The 19,273-nt window shown below is 34.4% G+C and overlaps 1 protein-coding gene across 1 annotated transcript in view; it reads right to left on the bottom strand.

Annotated features, from left to right (window-relative positions):
- Positions 1-6,451: 6,451 nt before the first annotated feature.
- exoc4 (exocyst complex component 4) overlaps positions 6,452-19,273 on the bottom strand; it is a 280,178-nt gene continuing 267,356 nt past the window's right edge. The window contains exon 20 of the mRNA XM_061715202.1: positions 6,452-6,733. Within this exon, the coding sequence (XP_061571186.1) occupies positions 6,496-6,733 (238 nt within the window). The 3' untranslated portion in view covers positions 6,452-6,495. The remainder of the gene's footprint in view (positions 6,734-19,273) is intronic.

Below are 19,273 nucleotides of genomic sequence, written 5' to 3'. Positions count from 1 at the left end.
AGACCAATGTCTTCGCTGTTCAGCAATGTACCGAGGCCAGCGCCCCAATTTTAACTTTTTTCATAAAATAGACTTTTTTGCAGTCACTTTGTAACATTCGTCACTACCGTCAGATATAATAAAAAGCTCATTTATTGTTATTTATTTAGTCCAATACCAATTAAGAGCTTTTAACCCAATGCCTTGCATTATAGGTACACATCAATTGTGTTAAATGGTAAATATTCACTTTTCTTTACTTTTTTTTTAACCTAAAATTACTTTTCCCTACTGAAATAGAATGGTATTTCAATAACCCAGGAGCACTAAAGTAACAAATTACAAACATATGTATTTAAAACAAATAAAAGTCAAATACAAATATATTTGTACACACATGCCCATATAAATATACTTATTTACACCACTGTCTCTAACTGCATCTGCTCTATATCTATGTACTGTATATATTTACTTAGACACGTATTCACACACACACACATACAGTATATATACTTATACATACACATACACCCATACATATACATATATACATATATATATATATATATATATATATATATACATATATATATATATATATATATATATATATATATATATATATACATATACATATATATATATATACACAGGACTGTCTCAGAAAATTAGAACATTGTGATTTTCTGTAATGCAATTAAAAAAACAAAAATGTCATACATTCTGGATTCATTACAAATCAACTGAAATATTGCAAGCCTTTTATTATTTTAATATTGCTGATCATGGCTTACAGTTTAAGAAAACTCAAATATCCTATCTCAAAAAATTTGAATATTCTGGGAATCTTAATCTTAAACTGTAAACCATAATCAGCAATATTAAAATAATAAAAGGCTTGAAATATTTCAGTTGAGTTGTAATGAATCCAGAATGTATGACATTTTTGCATTACAGAAAATAAAGGACTTTATCACAATATTCTAATTTTCTGAGACAGTCCTGTACATGCATACATACACATAATTAGCTGCCCATTTCTGTACGTAAATATAAATAAATACCCATTCATCCAATAGTGAACATAGTTTTAATTCTGAATCCATTCTGTTCCATAGTTTAACTCCACTGGCTGATGTAGAAACTCTTTTCATTGTTGTTCTTGTTCAGCAAGTCTTAAAATTTAGTGTACCCCTTAAATTATACCTCCCCTCTCTGTCACAAAACATTTCCTGTAAGTTCCTAAATGTTTGGAAAGATCTGGTTAAATTGTGTTTTTAGGAAGTGAAACCAAAACAATAATGCATCCTTACGTCCATCTCGTTGTTTTCCTGGATCTTCTGGCAGCTGGAGTTTCTCTCCTGCAGATAAAACAGCTGGCACAAAGTCTCCTTCTTTGTTTAACTACTTTTAAATTACATTTAAGCGTTCAAATGAGGTAGTTTGGCCAAAATGTCCAATGTACCATGATAGCAAGACGCGCAGGTTTCCCTAGGAACCAAACTAACGTCGCCTAGCAACGCTGACTGTCAGGTGAACGGCACTGTCGGCTGAAACTACACTACCCACAATGCATTTCACTTAAAACTACAGCGTTTAATGTTTTTTTTGTTTTGTTTTTTAAAATCACTTGGATAACAAAAGGGGCACCAAAAATCCCATTTGTAATTAACAGAAAATAGCTTGCGATTTTAATGACATAAGAACCTCATTTTATACCCGTTTGTTGAGATTTGTTTTGTTGTTTAAATAAAACTTTATTGTTCTTACAGAATATTACTTACACTTGTCCTGTCTGCAAAAATATCAGGAACCTTGATAAAAAGTAAACGAATGAATAAATGAATGCAGGGAATTCAATTAGATTAAACTTTTAAACCCTATACCAAATATACAATTTAATTTTGAAACATATAAACATTTACAGTACATTCTCATTTTGAATATCACACAAACAATAGTTTAAATAGAAACTTCAAGGTTTGGAGATGGTGAGAGACTGGTTGTGTAGTGTTAAAGAATACACATAAATAATAAGAATATCTATGAAAAGGTGTTTGGGTATTTTGGATTTAAAGACCTTAAAAACATAAAAACAAAAATAAAAACATGTTCAGTACGACGGAGTATTAGGGCCAAACTAAGACCAAAAAAAAATTGGAAATTACGAGAATAAAGTCGTAATATAATGAGAATAAAGTCGTAAAATTACGAGAATAAAGTCATAATGTTGCGAGAATAAAGTCGTAATAGAATAAATCGTAATATTATGAGAATAAAGTCATAATACTATGAGAATAAAGCCGTAATATTACGAGAATCAAGTCATAATAGAATAAAGTCGTAATATTATGAGAATAAAGTCGTAACATTACTAGAATAAAGTCGTAACATTACTAGAATAAAGTCGTAACATTACGAGAATAAAGTCGTAATATTACGAGAATAAAGTCTTAATATTACGAGAATAAAGTCGTAACATTACGAGAATAAAGTCGTAATATTATGAGAATAAAGTCGTAACATTACTAGAATAAAGTCGTAACATTACGAGAATAAAGTCGTAATATTACGAGAATAAAGTTGTAATATTATGAGAATATAATTTATGAGAACTCTAACAGGAAGAGCAGTCTTCTCCCTTTTAAAATGAGGAATATTGAGCAACTTGTGAAGTTATATATATATATTTATAATATATTTAATATTACGACATTATTCTCGTAATATTATGACTTTATTCTCATATTATTATGACTTTATTCTCGTAATTTCCATTTTTTTTGTCTTAGTTTGGCCCTAATACTCCGTCGTAGTTCAGTTTGGTGATACTCTCTGCCGCTCTGTTTCCCCCCCAGAATCCTGCAACAGTCAGGATTTGTGAATATCATACTGTGCCTAGCAGAGTCCAGCAGATGGATTTATGCCAACAATTACACACAACAGGCCTTCAGCTCTTACTCTGTCTGCTTATGTTTTAAATATGCCTCTCTCAGGGCTTTACGCTCCAAGGCATGACACACAACACACCACACCTGTCAGCTTAAGTGAATCTTTATTGTTGGCTTTGAATCGCACTCACTCCCGTGATATACGACAGAAACATCTCGTCTTGTGTCAAACGAGTTATGGACTGTCATGTATGGAGGAGGATTACCGTGCATTTGAACTCCGGGGTAAAATACAGTATGAAAATCTCACATGGGGGAGGCATAAAACACACGAGACAGGAATTTAAGGGCTTTATTTCTTCTCTTTCTTTCGTAGTGTACACAGTGACTAATCACATTTTGTTTGGACAACTTTCAGAACATTTAGAAAGAACAACAACCAGTAGATTTAAGTCTGTTGAAGGCAAAACAAAAATATCGTTGCATCCTTATGTGACATGCAAATTATCATAATAAATGTGCCCTCGGTGTGAAAATAATAATAAAAAGCTAAGCCTTGTGGAGGTTTATTTTAAGTGAAAATCTACTTGAAACAGGTGAAAATTGTTGTTTTTTCCAGTGATGAGTCTTGTTTTAAGCGTAATGAGATTTTTGACAAAAAAATTGACATTTTAACTAGAAATAAGACAAATATTCACTTGAAACAAGTAGAAAAATCTGCCAGTGGAACAAGATTTATCTTCTTATTACAAGCAAAAGAATATTGTTCCACTGGCAAATTTCTCTACTTATTTTAAGTGAAAATCTACTTGAATCAGGTGAAAATTGTCAAATAACAAGTTATTTTTCTGGTAATGAGTCTTGTTTTAAGTTTAATGAGAGTTTTGACAAAAAAATTGACATTTTAACTAGAAATAAGACAAATATTCTTGTTAACATTTTGAGTTTTTGCAGTGTTGTAGGAGTACATCCTGGAGCACTGCAAAAACTCAAAATCTTACCAGGAATATTTGTCTTATTTCTAGTTAAAATGTCTCATTTTTAGTCAAAAAATCAGTCATTACCAGAAAAATAACTAAAAAAGCTAAGCCTTGTGGAGGTTTATTGTGTTTTCTTGCTGCAGATGGATGGAGGTCTAATAGTACATGTGTATGGCATGACACAGTTGGTTATCACTGTATTAAAGTTTCATATGTATAACCCGACAAAAGTAGCTCTGAAGTGAACGGATGAATGAGCAGATTTTAGATTTTACACCAGCGGAGTGTGCAGAGTGGTAGGCGAGCCACTCTCGTTGTTCCTCCATCGATCCCTCCCTACTTGTCATTATGATGGATTGCTCCGCGGGCTGCTGGGAGACCAGCGCCGTATCGACAAAGCTCCCATTCCTCTCTCCCCCTCTTGTTAAATACTTCTCACCCAAGATAATGAACTAAATACAAGGAAGGTTTCAGGGAGGGGAGTGATTGGTGACCGGCTCCCAAGTGTTTATACGTTGACGTCACTTTAAAACGCTTCAGTAAATCGTCAGAATTGTATAGTTTCTGACTCAGGGGGATTAGTATGACTGATGGAAGACTTGATACAAAAAGTGCTATTTTTGAACCTCTAACTACTGTAAAAATAACATTTGCGTTAAACTACTTTGCAAAAAAGGATGACAAAAACCCAACAGAAAAAATAGTTCACTGCTGTCCCTTTAGTCCAATTTGTACAGAGGAAGAATTACAATTTTTCCAGCTCTAGCTGCACAAAAGTAACTTGAGAAAAAGTTTTAAAATAGCAGACATATATGATTCAATGCTCGGCGAGGGAAGTCTTTGGGGACCGACCAGAAATTGGCAGCAGGCGGAGGATGTGGCCTCTTTCAGACGGTCTAATCTGGCATCTGTTATTGCAGACAGAATCAGTGGGCCCAGGGGGCCGCCGGGAGGAGAGACAGAGGTGTAATTGAGAGCACCAGTTTAAATCTAATAGGAAAATGAGATGAGATGGGGCGGAAGTTGGGTGACCGTCCGAGTCGGTCGGCTTTTAACTTGGAGCTGTAGTTACAGCGAGTTTTGGCATATAGGCACTATTGTGTTGTTTTTCATGAGCAGAAAATGGCAATACAGGCCTTATATAGTAGTGAAACTTACACATTTTGAAGCTTCCAATCAGAGTGAATCAGTGCAGGGAGAATGACGGCGATCGTCACGTGATGTATGAAAAACACAGACTACACAATCTCCACACTGCAAAAACTCAAAATCTTAACAAGAATATTTGTCTTATTTCTAGTTAAAATGTCTAATTATTAGTCAAAAAAATCTCATTACACTTAAAACAAGACTCATCACTGGAAAAAACAACAGTTTTCACCTGTTTCAAGTAGATTTTCACTTAAAATAAGTAGAAAAATCTGCCAGTGGAACAAGATTTTTTTGCTAAGATAAATCTTGTTCCACTGGCAGATTTTTCTACTTATTTCAAGTGAAAATTTACTTGAAACAGGTGCAAATTGTCAAATAACAAGTTATTTTTCTGGTAATGAGTCTTGTTTTAAGTGTAATGAGAATTTTTGACTATAAATTAGACATTTTAACTAGAAATAAGACAAATATTCCTGGTAAGATTTTGAGTTTTTGCAGTGTATCAACAGGTGTTCACAATCTCTTGTCTCAAATGGGAACACATCAGATATCCCCGACCCACAAGCTCTCCTCTATCTTTACTCTTATATTACTTAATTATCTCCAGAACGTACTCCTACACTGCAAAAACTCAAAATCTTAACAAGAATATTTGTCTTATTTCTAATTAAAATGTCTCATTTTTAGTCAAAAATCTCATTACACTTAAAACAAGACTCATCACTGGAAAAAACAACCATTTTCACCTGTTTCAAGTAGATTTTCACTTAAAAGAAGTAGAAAAATCTGCCAGTGGAACAAGATTTTTTTGCTTGTAATGAGAAGATAAATCTTGTTCCACTGGCAGATTTTTCTACTTATTTCAAGTGAAAATTTACTTGAAACAGATGGAAATTGTCAAATAAGTTATTTTTCTGGTAATGACTCTTAAGTTTTAAGTGTAATGAGATTAATTGACTAAAAATTCGAAATTTTAACTAGAAGAGAAGAGAGTTTTTGCAGTGCTCCAGGATGTACTCCTACTACTCTGCAAAAACTCAAAATGTTAAAAAGAATATTTGTCTTATTTCTAGTTAAAATGTCTAATTTTTAGTCAAAAACTCTCATTACACTTAAAACAAGAGTCATTACCAGAAAAATAACTTGTTATTTGACAATTTTCACCTGTTTCAAGTAGATTTTCCCTTAAAATAAGTAGAAAAATCTGCCAGTGGAACAAGATTCTTTTGCTTGTAATGAGAAGATAAATCTTGTCCCACTGGCAGATTTTTCTACTTATTTCAAGTGAACATTTACTTTAAACAGGTGAAAATTGTCAAATAACAAGTTATTTGTCTGGTAATGACTCTTGTAATGAGATTTTTAAACTAGAAATAAGACAAATATTCCTGGTAAGATTTTGAGTTTTTGCACTAGAGAGATGTGTGAATGATGAGGGGGGATATCTGATGGGACAATAACTCCGTTATTCCAGCCGTTTCCACCCTCCTCTACACCGTGGTGATCTTCTTGTCCTTGGTGGCCTGTTTGATGGCGGCCTGCTCACAGATGATTTCCTTCAGCCGCTGCAGCCGCGTGTTCTGGGTGCTGGAGTCTCCCACGCCGGTCTGGCTGCGGTGCAGCAGCGACAGGGCGTTGATGTACTCCAGCTCCGTGTAGCGGACGCCCTGGTCCACCACCAGGTTCAGCAGCTCGTCCGCCGTGTTGTACAGCATCTCGTAGTACTGCCTGCACGGGGAGACACGCGGCAGGAAGTTAGGTGGAGTCAGAGCAAGTAAAAGTACTGTTACTTCAGAATAATATGACTCAAGTACAGGACTGTCTCAGAAAATTTGAATACTGTGATTTTCTGTAATGCAATTACAAAAACAAAAATGTCATACATTCTGGATTCATTACAAATCAACTGAAATATTGCAAGCCTTTTATTATTTTAATATTGCTGATCATGGTTTACAGCTTAAGAAACCTCAAATATCCTATCTCAAAAAATTAGAATATTCTGGGAATCTTAATCTTAAACTGTAAACCATAATCAGCAATATTAAAATAATAAAAGGCTTGCAATATTTCAGTTGATTTATAATGAATCCAGAATGTATGACATTTTGTTTTTTTAATTGCATTACAGAAAATCACAATATTCTAATTTTCTGAGACAGTTCTGAGAAAGTACTTGGTGAAAAAACTACTCAAGTACTGAGTAACTGTTGAGTAACGTCTGATTTATTTTTTTAACAACCATTCAAACAGACAAAAGTACAAAATAATCATCTTCAGGCAAATTAAATTAATAATATAATAAAATAAATTAGAATTAATAAAAAATAAAAAATAGCTTAAATTAAAATAATCTTAAAGTAAATTCAAGTACTTTAATAAATAATAGAATAAATAAAATAACAGAATAAAAAAATAAATTAAGCACAAACTTTGAAGCCTTTGTATTTTTCTTATTTAACCAGGCAGAACTAGAACAAACATGAACTCATAGAAACTCTGTGTGTGTTTGAGTCTGTGTAAATGTGACAAAACATGCAAAAAACAAACATTTTTTGCAAAGAATCACCCAGTGATGTCATGAGATTGATGCATACGTGGATAAAAGGGATAAAAGAAAAGTAACAGCTCAACGTAGCCTAATGTAGCGGAGGAAGAGGAACAGTTTCTTCTTCACAAATCTACTCAAGTAAAAGTAAAAAGTATAGTGATTCAAAACTACTCCTAAAAGTACAAAATTTCCCAAAACTTACTCAAGTAAATGTAACGGAGTAAATGTAACTCGTTACTACCCAGCTTTTGGTGGAGTACAGTGAAAGTTTCAGACCCAAACGAGGGCGAGATCATGAAAGAAAAAAACAGGCACACTTTATATATATATATATATATATATATATATATATATATATATATATATATATATATATATATATATAGCACTGTCTTTCAATTTCCTAGTTTGGAGTCAAAGGAACACGGACAACAAAGGGAGAACACAAAAGCCAACTGCTGTAGCTGTCAAGCCCAATTCTCTTAAAAAGAACTTCAAGGCCTCTCACCCCGCTGCTGCCGAGAGCCGAAGGTAACGGGAAACATTCACTGGCTACGAAACAATCAGGACTATTCCGGTGAAACTCTGTTGACGGGGAGAGGAGAGAGATGTGCGAGGAATTAAAAGCTCTTTAATTAGGGCTGAGTGCCTCAATGGGGCCGTTTGAAAGACGGCATGAAGCACATGCTGATAAAGCCGGGGGCACGAAAGGACACCGGGCATCACTGAAGAAAACACAAACTTCCACCTCCTGACTTCACACAACACGTGCAAGGTCAGATATGCAGTACTGGAGTTGAGGGGGGATAAGGGGGGATGGCATCCCCCCTGAAATAAAAATGATCAAAATCATCCCCTCTTGAAATAAAAACGGCCAAAATCTCCCCCCCTGAAAAAAAAAATGGCCAAAATCATCCCCTCCTGAAATAAAAACGGTCAAAATCATCCCCTCCTGAAATAAAAACGGTCAAAATCATCCCCTCCTGAAATAAAAACGGTCAAAATCATCCCCTCCTGAAATAAAAACGATCAAAATCATCCCCTCCTGAAATAAAAACGGTCAAAATCATCCCCTCCTGAAATAAAAACGATCAAAATCATCCCCTCCTGAAATAAAAACGATCAAAATCATCCCCTCCTGAAATAAAAACGATCAAAATCATCCCCTCCTGAATAAAAACAAAATCATCCCCTCCTGAACTAAAAAACGATCAAAATCATCTCCCCCCTCCTGAAATAAAAACGATCAAAATCATCCCCTCCTGAAATAAAAACGATCAAAATCATCCCCTCCTGAAATAAAACGATCAAAATCATCCCCTCCTGAAATAAAAACGATCAAAATCATCCCCTCCTGAAATAAAAACGATCAAAATCATCCCCTCCTGAAATAAAAACGATCAAAATCATCCCCTCATGAAATAAAAACGATCAAAATCAATCCCCTCCTGAAATAAAAACGGTCAAAATCATCCCCTCCTGAATAAAAAACGGTCAAAATCATCCCCTCCTGAAATAAAAACGATCAAAATCATCCCCTCCTGAAATAAAAACGGTCAAAATCATCCCCCAAATGTGGTTTTACTGCTATTTCAACATTTAGAGTCATTACCAGAAAAATAACACCAGAAAAATAACTTATTTGACAATTTTCACCTGTTTCAAGTAAATTTTCACTTGAAATAAGTAGAAAAAATCTGCCAGTGGGACAAAGATTTATCTTCTTATTACAAGCAAAAAAATCTTTATCGTTCTTTATCAATTACCATAACGTTGCACAGTTATCAGTAACTAAAACAGCTACTTTTATACACATTTGTTATATCTGTGATGGAAAATTTAGCCTTGGTCACTTGATTAAACCAAAACTGCTGAGAGTAGCGAAATATACACTGCAAAAAACTCAAAAACTTACCAGGAATATTTGTCTTTTACACAAATTTAAAATGTCTCATTTTAGTTAAAAAATCTCATTACACTTAAAACAAGAGTCATTACCAGGAAAATAACTTATTTGACAATTTTCACCTGTTTCAAGTAGATTTTCACTTGAAATAAGTAGAAAAATCTGCCAGTGGAACAAGATTTTGTAGATAAATCTTGTCCCACTGGCAGATTTTGTTGTTTTTTCCAGTGATGAGTCTTGTTTTAAGTGTAATGAGATTTTTTTTTTACTAAAAAATGAGACATTTTAACTAGAAATAAGACAAATATTCTTGTTAAGATTGTGAGTTTTTGCAGTGATCCATGTTACTTATCCTGTGAAGGACAGAGTCATATTGATAAGTTCAGAAAAGTGTTTTTTATTGTTGTGTTTTGATGTATTTGATGTAAGCCCAGTGGATATTTAAAGCTTACAGAAGGCTGCATTTAACTGCTGCTATGTCATTCCTGCAGTATTTCTGCAGCTGTTTTGGTCAGTGCTATTATTTGTAATATATTATATTATTTGTAATCAGCACAATATATCCCCATATGATAAAATCTACCATCCCCCCCTGATTTCTTTTACAACTCGACTACTGCATATATGTCCACTAAGTTGGAGTCTTAAGTCTCTAAATAAGCTAGTATGTCTGCATAATTCACTCACAGGAATAAAAACAGACGATATTTTGCTCATCAGTATGGATGTTGGTGGGAAGACAAGCTGCCATAAACGCAAAATACACATAAAAAAGAAAGCCTAATGCATGGAAGGCCGTGGGGATGGATGAGTGAGTGTTTCCCGTTGCTTGGGGGTAAAGCAGGTCAAATACCTTGGAGAGTAAACGTATGTACCCCTGTAGCCTCCACGCTGAAACAGATTACAGCTCTAAACGCTTCCTCCCTCCAGCTGCAGGTGAAGCCTTACTTACATAAAAGTCCTACCTGAAGGTCTTTTGGTTTCCCAAACATCTATGGGCAGAAATATGTGCCACTAGAAACTGAATTTGAATAATTTATATTTGAATTTGAATTGATTTGAATTGAATTGACCTTCAGTCGGCGAGTCAACATCTGAAATCCCACACACAAGCCCTCGTTATGTCCACTAGTCCTACATGCAAAGAGGAATTGGGAAACCACTACCCTCACGGGAACGAACAGAATTTAGGGGTAGGACTGAAAAGTAGGACTGGGGGAGGATTGGGACTGGGCCTAAATACTCAGAGCCTTTCTTTCTTTCTTTGTTTCTTTCTTTCTTTCTCTCTCATATATTTCTTTCTTTCTTTCTCTTCTCATATCTTTCTTTCTTTCTTTCTTTCTCATATCTTTCTTTCTTTCTTTCTTTCTCATATCTTTCTTTCTTTCTTTCTTTCTCATATCTTTCTTTCTTTCTTTCTTTCTCTTTCTTTCTTTCTTTCTTTCTTTCTCTTTCTTTCTTTCTTTCTTTCTTTCTTTCTTTCTTTCTTTCTTTCTTTCTTTCTTTCTTTCTTTCTTTCTTTCTTTCTTTCTTTCTTTCTTTCTTTCTTTCTTTCTGGCTCCTTTCTTTCTCATATATTTCTTTCTTTCTCTTTCTTTCTTTCTCATATCTTTCTTTCTTTCTCTTTCTTATATATTTCTTTCTTTCTTTCTCTTTCTCTCTTTCTCTCTTTCTTTCTTTCTTTCTTTCTTTCTTTCTTTCTCTCTTTCTTTCTTTCTTTCTCATATATTTCTTTCTTTCTTTCTTTCTTTCTTTCTTTCTTTCTTTCTTTCTTTCTTTCTTTCTTTCTCATATATTTCTTTCTTTCTTTCTTTCTTTCTTTCTGGCTCCTTTCTTTCTTTCTTTCTCTTTCTTTCTCTCTTTCCTTTCTTTCTTTCTCATATATTTCTTTCTTTCTTTCTTTCTTTCTTTCTCATATATTTCTTTCTTTCTTTCTCATATATTTCTTTCTTTCTTTCTTTCTTTCTTTCTTTCTTTCTTTCTTTCTTTCTTTCTTTCTTTCTTTCTTTCTTTCTTTCTTTCTTTCTTTCTTTCTTTCTTTCTTTCTTTCTCATATATTTATTTCTTTCTTTCTTTCTGGCTCCTTTCTTTCTTTCTTTCTCTTTCTTTCTCTCTTTCTTTCTTTCTTCTTTCTTTCTCATATATTTCTTTCTTTCTTTCTTTCTTTCTTTCTTTCTTTCTTTCTTTCTTTCTTTCTTTCTTTCTTTCTTTCTTTCTTTCTTTCTTTCTTTCTTTCTCATATATTTATTTCTTTCTTTCTGGCTCCTTTCTTTCTTTCTTTCTTTCTTTCTTTCTTTCTTTCTTTCTTTCTTTCTTTCTTTCTTTCTTTCTTTCTTTCTTTCTTTCTTTCTTTCTTTCTTTCTTTCTTTCTTTCTTTCTTTCTTTCTTTCTTTCTTTCTTTCTTTCTTCATTTCTTTCTTCATTTCTTTCTTTCTTTCTTCATTTCTTTCTTTCTTTCTTTCTTTCTTTCTTTCTTCATTTCTTTCTTTCTTTCTTTCTTTCTTTCTTCATTCTGCTAAGCAACCAACGTTATTTCTTCATTCATCTACATTCAGTTCTCACAATTCAAATTCAGTTCTTGCAATTCAATTTCAATTTACTGGACTTACTGTGCCAGACATCCAGACACTCCTCAGCAGAAACTTTTCTACAAAACGGCAAGATATAAATCTACACTTTTTACACAGAATGGAGAAAACACAATAGGTTTCGAAATATCTAGCTCCCATTGGTCGTTTATATCGTTGAAAGAAAATAGAGGTTATAGTAGGCTACGTGAAAAGGGGTTCTATGTATCTGCACTCGATTGCTCTTCCTCCGGAAGACCCGGATGTCTGGCACAGTAACTCCAGTAAATTGAAATTGAATTGCAAGAACTGAATTTGAATTGTGAGAACTGAATGTGAAAGTATAAAGAGACCGTTGAATTTTCAGTGAGGATCAAATACAGTTTCAGAACAATTGAATTCAATTTCATAATGTGACATTCAGTTTCAAGTTTATAGAAATTCAGTTCCAAACTAATAAATTCAATTTCAAATTATGCTATTATTTATATTACGACTTTATTCTCGTAATATTACAACTTTATTCTCGTAATATCACCACTTTATTCTCGTAATATTACAACTTTATTCTCGTAATATTACCACTTTATTCTTGTAATATTACAACTTTATTCTCGTAATATTACGACTTTATTCTTGTAGGTTTTATGACTTTATTCTGGTAATATTACGACTATTCTCGTAATATTACGACTTTGTTCTCGTAATATTACGACTTTATTCTTGTAGTTTTTACGACTTTATTCTCGTAATATTACAACTTTATTCTAGTAATATTACCGACTTTATTCTCGTAATATTACGACTTTATTCTCGTAGTTTTTTACGACTTTATTCTCGTAATATTACAACTTTATTCTAGTAATATTACGACTTTATTCTCGTAATATTACGACTTTATTCTCGTAGTTTTTACGACTTTATTCCCGTAATATTACAACTTTATTCTAGTAACATTACGACTTTATTCTCGTAATATTACGACTTTATTCTCGTAATATTACAACTTTATTCTCGTACTATTACGACTTTATTCTCGTAATATTACGACTTTATTCTCGTAATATTACGACTTTATTCTCGTAATATTACGACTTTATTCTCGTAATATTACGACTTTATTCTCATAATATTACGACTTTATTCTATAGTATTCCAAACTAATAAATTCAAATTCAAATGATGTGATTCAGATTCAGTTTTTTAATGCAATTATTCAAGTTGAGCAATTCAATTCAAATATAAATTATTCAAATTCAGTTTCTAGTGGCACATATTTCTGCCCATAAAAATCCCATCGTTGTTTTTTTTTCCTAATGCACGAGTTTTTCTTCACCTCGACCATTTGTTTCCGCTCTTTACAATATGAAAATCAATACGGTGTCTTGCTGTATAAGATCACAGTGGAGACGGTGTTGCAGCTCTGCTTCTTCTCAAGTGGAAGGAAAAGGTGATCATTTTATTCCTTTATTAGAATAAACTGACCACCTTGGCCAAGGACAGGAGGTGGTGTGTCTTTACACGCCGAGGGCGTAAAGATGAAGACATAACGGAGGAAAGGCCTCGGAGGTGTTGGGGAAAAATAAAGTTTTTTCTTTAAACAATCCACTTAGAAACTAAGTGGATTAGATATTTCTAATATGGCTCCATAAAAGAACAGAACGTATAGTTTATACTCATTAGTTTCCCTCTGACAACCATCCCTGACTCCTTCCCTTTTTGTGGATGTTCATTTTCAACGCTAACGAGGGTGTTAATGAGCACTTAGGGAGCCCCTGTTCCTCTGCCTCTGTGTTTTATGTGCAATAATTTGAGTGATTCAACAGGAGAAAGAGATGTGGGAAGAGTTATGGGGGGCAGGAGAAGAAAAATGGAGCTCTTCTGACAACCCATGCCCTTGTGAGTTGCAGCATTTGCATTCTGCCTTTATTTTCCCTTTTCCTTCCAAGGATTTCTTCAAATGTTCATCCCTGAGAAAAAAAATGAAAAAAGTTTGTGAATAATTTTGAGTAATATTGGATCAAGACCTTGTTGTGGTGTGAAGAGAACTTGAAGGTGAATAAAACTTTCTGGGAGGAAAATAAACAAAATAAAGAAAGAAGGGCTCTGATTACTTGTTAGCTATAATCAATGCTGTGCTAGTTACTGAAAAATAGTAACTAGTTACCGTTACTAGTTACTAAATTAAAAAGTAACTCAGTTAGTAACTCAGTTACTTAGACCAAAAAGCAATGCGTTACTATGAAAATAAACTTTTTAGTTACTTTAAAACCTTATTTTAAAGTTACATTAATGCCCCTCTAGCCGTCATTTCAGCAGGTACTGTATGGATTTGCATCGTGTTCTGCATTCTGATTGGCTAAACAGTCTCCCCGCCTCTTCACTTCCTGTGTCAATAACGTCGGTTGCTTAGCAACAAGCTGAGAACGGCCAATGAGCTTCAGCAGCAGCTCAAGAACGGGAGCCTTTGATGAATCGTTCATTACAGTTTCAGATATAATCCATGGTGTCGGTTTATAAGAATCTTTTTGCCCAGAAGAAAAAAGAGCGACAAAAACGACCCATAACTATTTTCTTCTCTTGAAAAAACACACACCTGCACCGCGGCTTTAGGAGAAAAAGACGCTACAGAGTCGGGATGCAGCGGCTCAGAAGAGCAGGAATACGTGCGAAGTGGGGCTGATCTCCGCAATTTGAAGCCTTCTATAATAATTGTAAAAAGAATTTCACTTATCACGGGTTCTTTTTGGAACGTAACCCCTGCGAAAAACCAGGGATTCCTGTAATGACAAAATCTCCACGTTGCGAAACTCTCCTTCTCTTGGCTCATGACCGTCATGTTTCTGAAAGCACACACACGCCCACTACGTTTCCTCCGGTCTCCACGGGGAAAAAAGGCTTCACTGTTGCCAGAAATAACGGAGTAACGCACCGTTTGGGAACGGTAATTGCGTTACTGAATTTAAAAAGTAATGCGTTAGGGCTGTTCGATTTTGCCCAAAAATAAAATCTCGATTTTTTTCTCTCAAAATCCGATTTTCGATTACGATTATTTTGTGAATTGACAAAAGGCAAAGAAATGATTTCAAATATGCTGTTTTTTTATTGGACATTTGCCCCATTGGGCTTTAAGTGCAAACTTTGCTCTTATTAAACCAAAAATGAATTAATAAAGTGCAAAACTCTGTAAAATAAGTTGAAAAAAAGTTTAAAAAAATATAATAAAATATAAAGTTTTATCTCTGAAAAAAAAATCAGCAAATCCGCATTTGCAAACATACAGTAAGTTATATTTCCAATTAAATAAAACAAGACATTTTCTAATTACCGTAAACTAAACTGGGTCTTTGCATGCTAAATAATAATGCAACCCATGAAGGAGGTAGAGGTGTGTAATGTCAGTCATTACATTTGCTATTCACATTTGCAAGTTTTTTGCAAGGAACACGAGCCGGTCTACCGGTGGCATGTTAGTATATCACCATGGTTACAACGCCCCCTCCTACACTAAAGAGCCTCTCCGATTGGGCACTCGTCGCAGGTATTGAGAGGTATTTCCATCAATCATTAATATGGTATCAATCATTAATATGTGTGCAGACAAGGTAAAAAAAAAAAAAATCGATTTTACGATTTTCACATTTTAACATCGTTCTAATTACATAATCGCGATTACGATTTAAAATCGATTAATCGAACAGCCCTACGTTAGAGTATTAGTTACAGCAAAACTAACGGTGTTACTGTAACGCGTTAGTCCCAACACTGGCTGTAATCATGGACGTGTAACTGTGAAGGAGCAGCTCTGCACCCCGGATACTGAACACAGACATGCAGAGAGTCCCCTGCACTTCCTGCTGATGCTGCATGTGACATCATCAACACGGTTGCCAGGCAACAACCACGACTCCAGTGATCTAGGGATTTCAGCCGAGCCGCTGCCCGATACACAACCAAGCTCTCAATAGTGTGAAATGATGTTTATCTAATTTGTATATTCTTATTTTTGAGGATTAAAGTGTTGTTCAATTCAACTGAATTCATTAACAATAAGAATATGCTTTATCTCATAAGATGCGCCTTACTTACTTACTTTTTTTCCCCTTTCTAGCTGATAAATGTATGTATGAGTTTCTATTTAAAATGCATTCATAAATAAAACGTCTGCAGCATCAGACCAGCACTGGAGTGCCTGTGTTTCATCACCTCGACCCAGGATTAAACTAAATGCTTGAGGCGAATCACCTTGTTGATCTAATAGGAGAGAAAAAAATAACCCAAAACACCACTGACACTAATGCTTGTTTGGAGAAGGAGTTTCGGTTAGATTTGTGCTTTTTTAGATTAGATTAAATTAGAATAGGTTAGACCTTTATCCATCCCTCATTGGGGAAATTTTACATTTCCATCCTTAAATTTTGATGTGAATTGTGAGAAATTATGAAACAAACAAGCTGCTTGAAAAGAGCAGAAACAAAGAGGCTGAACCGCACCTGACTACTATTCATTAGAAATGCTTGTTAGATCAACTGTAGCGTTGAAATAAGTGAGCTGGTACGACAGATATGACACCTGTCTCATGGGAATTTCAGATTTGGTGCATTAATAATGTTTAAACACCCCAAACGTAACCATTACAAGTAAAGGATGTTGTTTAATCCGTGTAAAATGACTGTCAAGTCTTTTAATATGAATATAACAACTTTCTGGTAAGGCTTTTCTCCCACTAGGGGAGTTTTTACCTGCCATTGTTTATGTAATAATTGCTCGGGGGTTTATGTTCATGTTCTGGGTCTCTGGAAAGCGTCTAGAGACAACATCTGTTGTATTAGACGCTATACAAATAAAATTTAATTGAATTGAAGTACATAAATTAATACGATGGCGTATTAGGGCCAAACTAAGACAAAAAAAAAAGGAAATTACGAGAATAAAGTCATAATAATATGAGAATAAAGTCGTAATATTAATAGAATAAAGTTGTAATTTATGAGAACTCTAACAGGAAGAGCACATAGGTCTTTTGTGGAAGAGGAGCTGTTTGGTTTTGTTTTGTTGTTTCTCAGGAAACAATGAGGATGATAAGAAAGATTTTTTCCTCTTCCACAAAAGACGCAATTTCTTCCAAGTCTGTGTGGTTCCTTCTTTGAAATAGACGCAGTCGTTTGCACAATCCTTTTAAAGTCCTTATACTGATAATAATTCGATGCTGATGTGCCAAAATATTAAGTATTTCCTTATTTGTGAAACCGATACCAAAATATAACTTCACAAGATGCTCAATATTCCTCATTTTAACACAGGGAGAAGAAGCTCTTCCTTTTAGAGTTCTCATAAATTACCATTTTATTCTCATAATATTGCGACTTTATTCTCGTAATATTACGACTTTATTCTCATAAATTACGACTTTATTCCCATAATATGACGACTTTATTCTCGTAATATTACGACTTTATTCTCGTAATATTACGACTTTATTGTCATAATATTACAACTTTATTCTCGTAATGTTACGACTTTATTGTCATAATATTACAACTTTATTCTCGTAATGTTACGACTTTATTCTCGTAATATTACGACTTTATTCTCGTAATATTACGACTTTATTCTCGTAATGTTACAACTTTATTGTCATAATATTACAACTTTATTCTCGTAATGTTACGACTTTATTGTCATAATATTACAACTTTATTCTCGTAATGTTACGACTTTATTCTCGTAATATTACGACTTTATTCTCGTAATATTACGACTTTATTGTCATAATATTACAACTTTATTCTCGTAATGTTACGACTTTATTGTCATAATATTACAACTTTATTCTCGTAATGTTACGACTTTATTCTCGTAATATTACGACTTTATTCTCGTAATATTACGACTTTATTCTCGTAATGTTACGACTTTATTCTCGTAATATTACGACTTTATTCTCGTAATATTACGACTTTATTCTCGTAATATTACAACTTTATTTTCATAATATTACAACTTTATTCTCGTAATATTACGACTTTATTGTCATAATATTACGACTTTATTCTCGTAATATTACGACTTTATTCTCGTAATGTTACGACTTTATTCTCGTAATATTACGACTTTATTCTCGTAATATTACGACTTTATTCTCGTAATATTACGACTTTATTCTCGTAATATTACCACTTTATTCTCGTAATTTTACAACTTTTTTCTCATAATATTACGACTTCATTCTGATAATTTCCAATTTTTTTTGTCTTAGTTTGGCCCTAATACGCCATCGTAAATTAAGAACATATTTGAGAAATGGGGGAGAAATAGTTAAGACTTTAATTTCAGTGTAAGTATATCGCACTGGGCAGTGATGTATTTAAAAGCAATCCCAACCACGTCTATTAGTCCATGGTGTGGTCTGCAGTCTTCCTGTAGCATCAAATATTAAAGCAGCCAAAGTGCCTGACAGGAAGGCCGGGTGCGAGACTGTGTTCGTCTGCATGTCTGCATTCAGAAAGAGAAAAGTATGTCTGAGTCTGTTATCTGTATGTTTGGAAGAAACACTTCTACTTCTGAAACTCCTATAACTAACACCTTCCCCCCCGGCTCCCCAGGTTGCTGTTTGATGCAACTAGTTCATAAAACGGGCTTTAATTCCCCCACAAAACAAACTCCAACAGCCTTTACTGTGCAGCCTCCCTCAAACATGCACGCAGAGTACCGTATATATTGTTTTATTAAACAAATTTCCACCTGCTTCCTCCAGAACCTCCGTCTAAAAGAGGTCTGATTTAATAATCAGCCTTTGTGGGCGAGCACGTCAACATGCCTCCATGGAGCGCACTTTATTACATTCTAATTAGCTCCCCCCCTCCCTTCCTTCGCCTGCAACAAATATTGAGTTAATTCGTGATGCGAGGATGCCACTCACGACCGACACATGACACAAGGACGGGATTCAGCACAATCGTTTCCAGCAGGTCCAATATTAAAGCCATTACCTGCTGCCTCAGTCAGCGTTTGGAGCAACGCATTAGTTTGTGGGGGGGGAAATAATGAGCAACTCTTCCCCAGCAGGAGGCGAGGCTCGTTGCTGCTAAAACAAACTCCTCCTGCACCAGGATCACGGCTTCTGACTCGCTTCTCTCGTCTCTGCGTCTCTTCATTGCAGCAGCACATCTGCATCTAACTGTGGGTTTTAGTTTTGGGAATCACACCTGAAAATTGAGCGAGTAATTCGATTAATTTTAAAC

Source organism: Cololabis saira, chromosome 23, assembly GCF_033807715.1.
Source record: "Cololabis saira isolate AMF1-May2022 chromosome 23, fColSai1.1, whole genome shotgun sequence".
Taxonomy (NCBI): Eukaryota; Metazoa; Chordata; class Actinopteri; order Beloniformes; family Belonidae; genus Cololabis; species Cololabis saira.
Note: the sequence above shows the minus strand (reverse complement) of the source record. Positions and strands in the feature narration are given on the sequence as shown.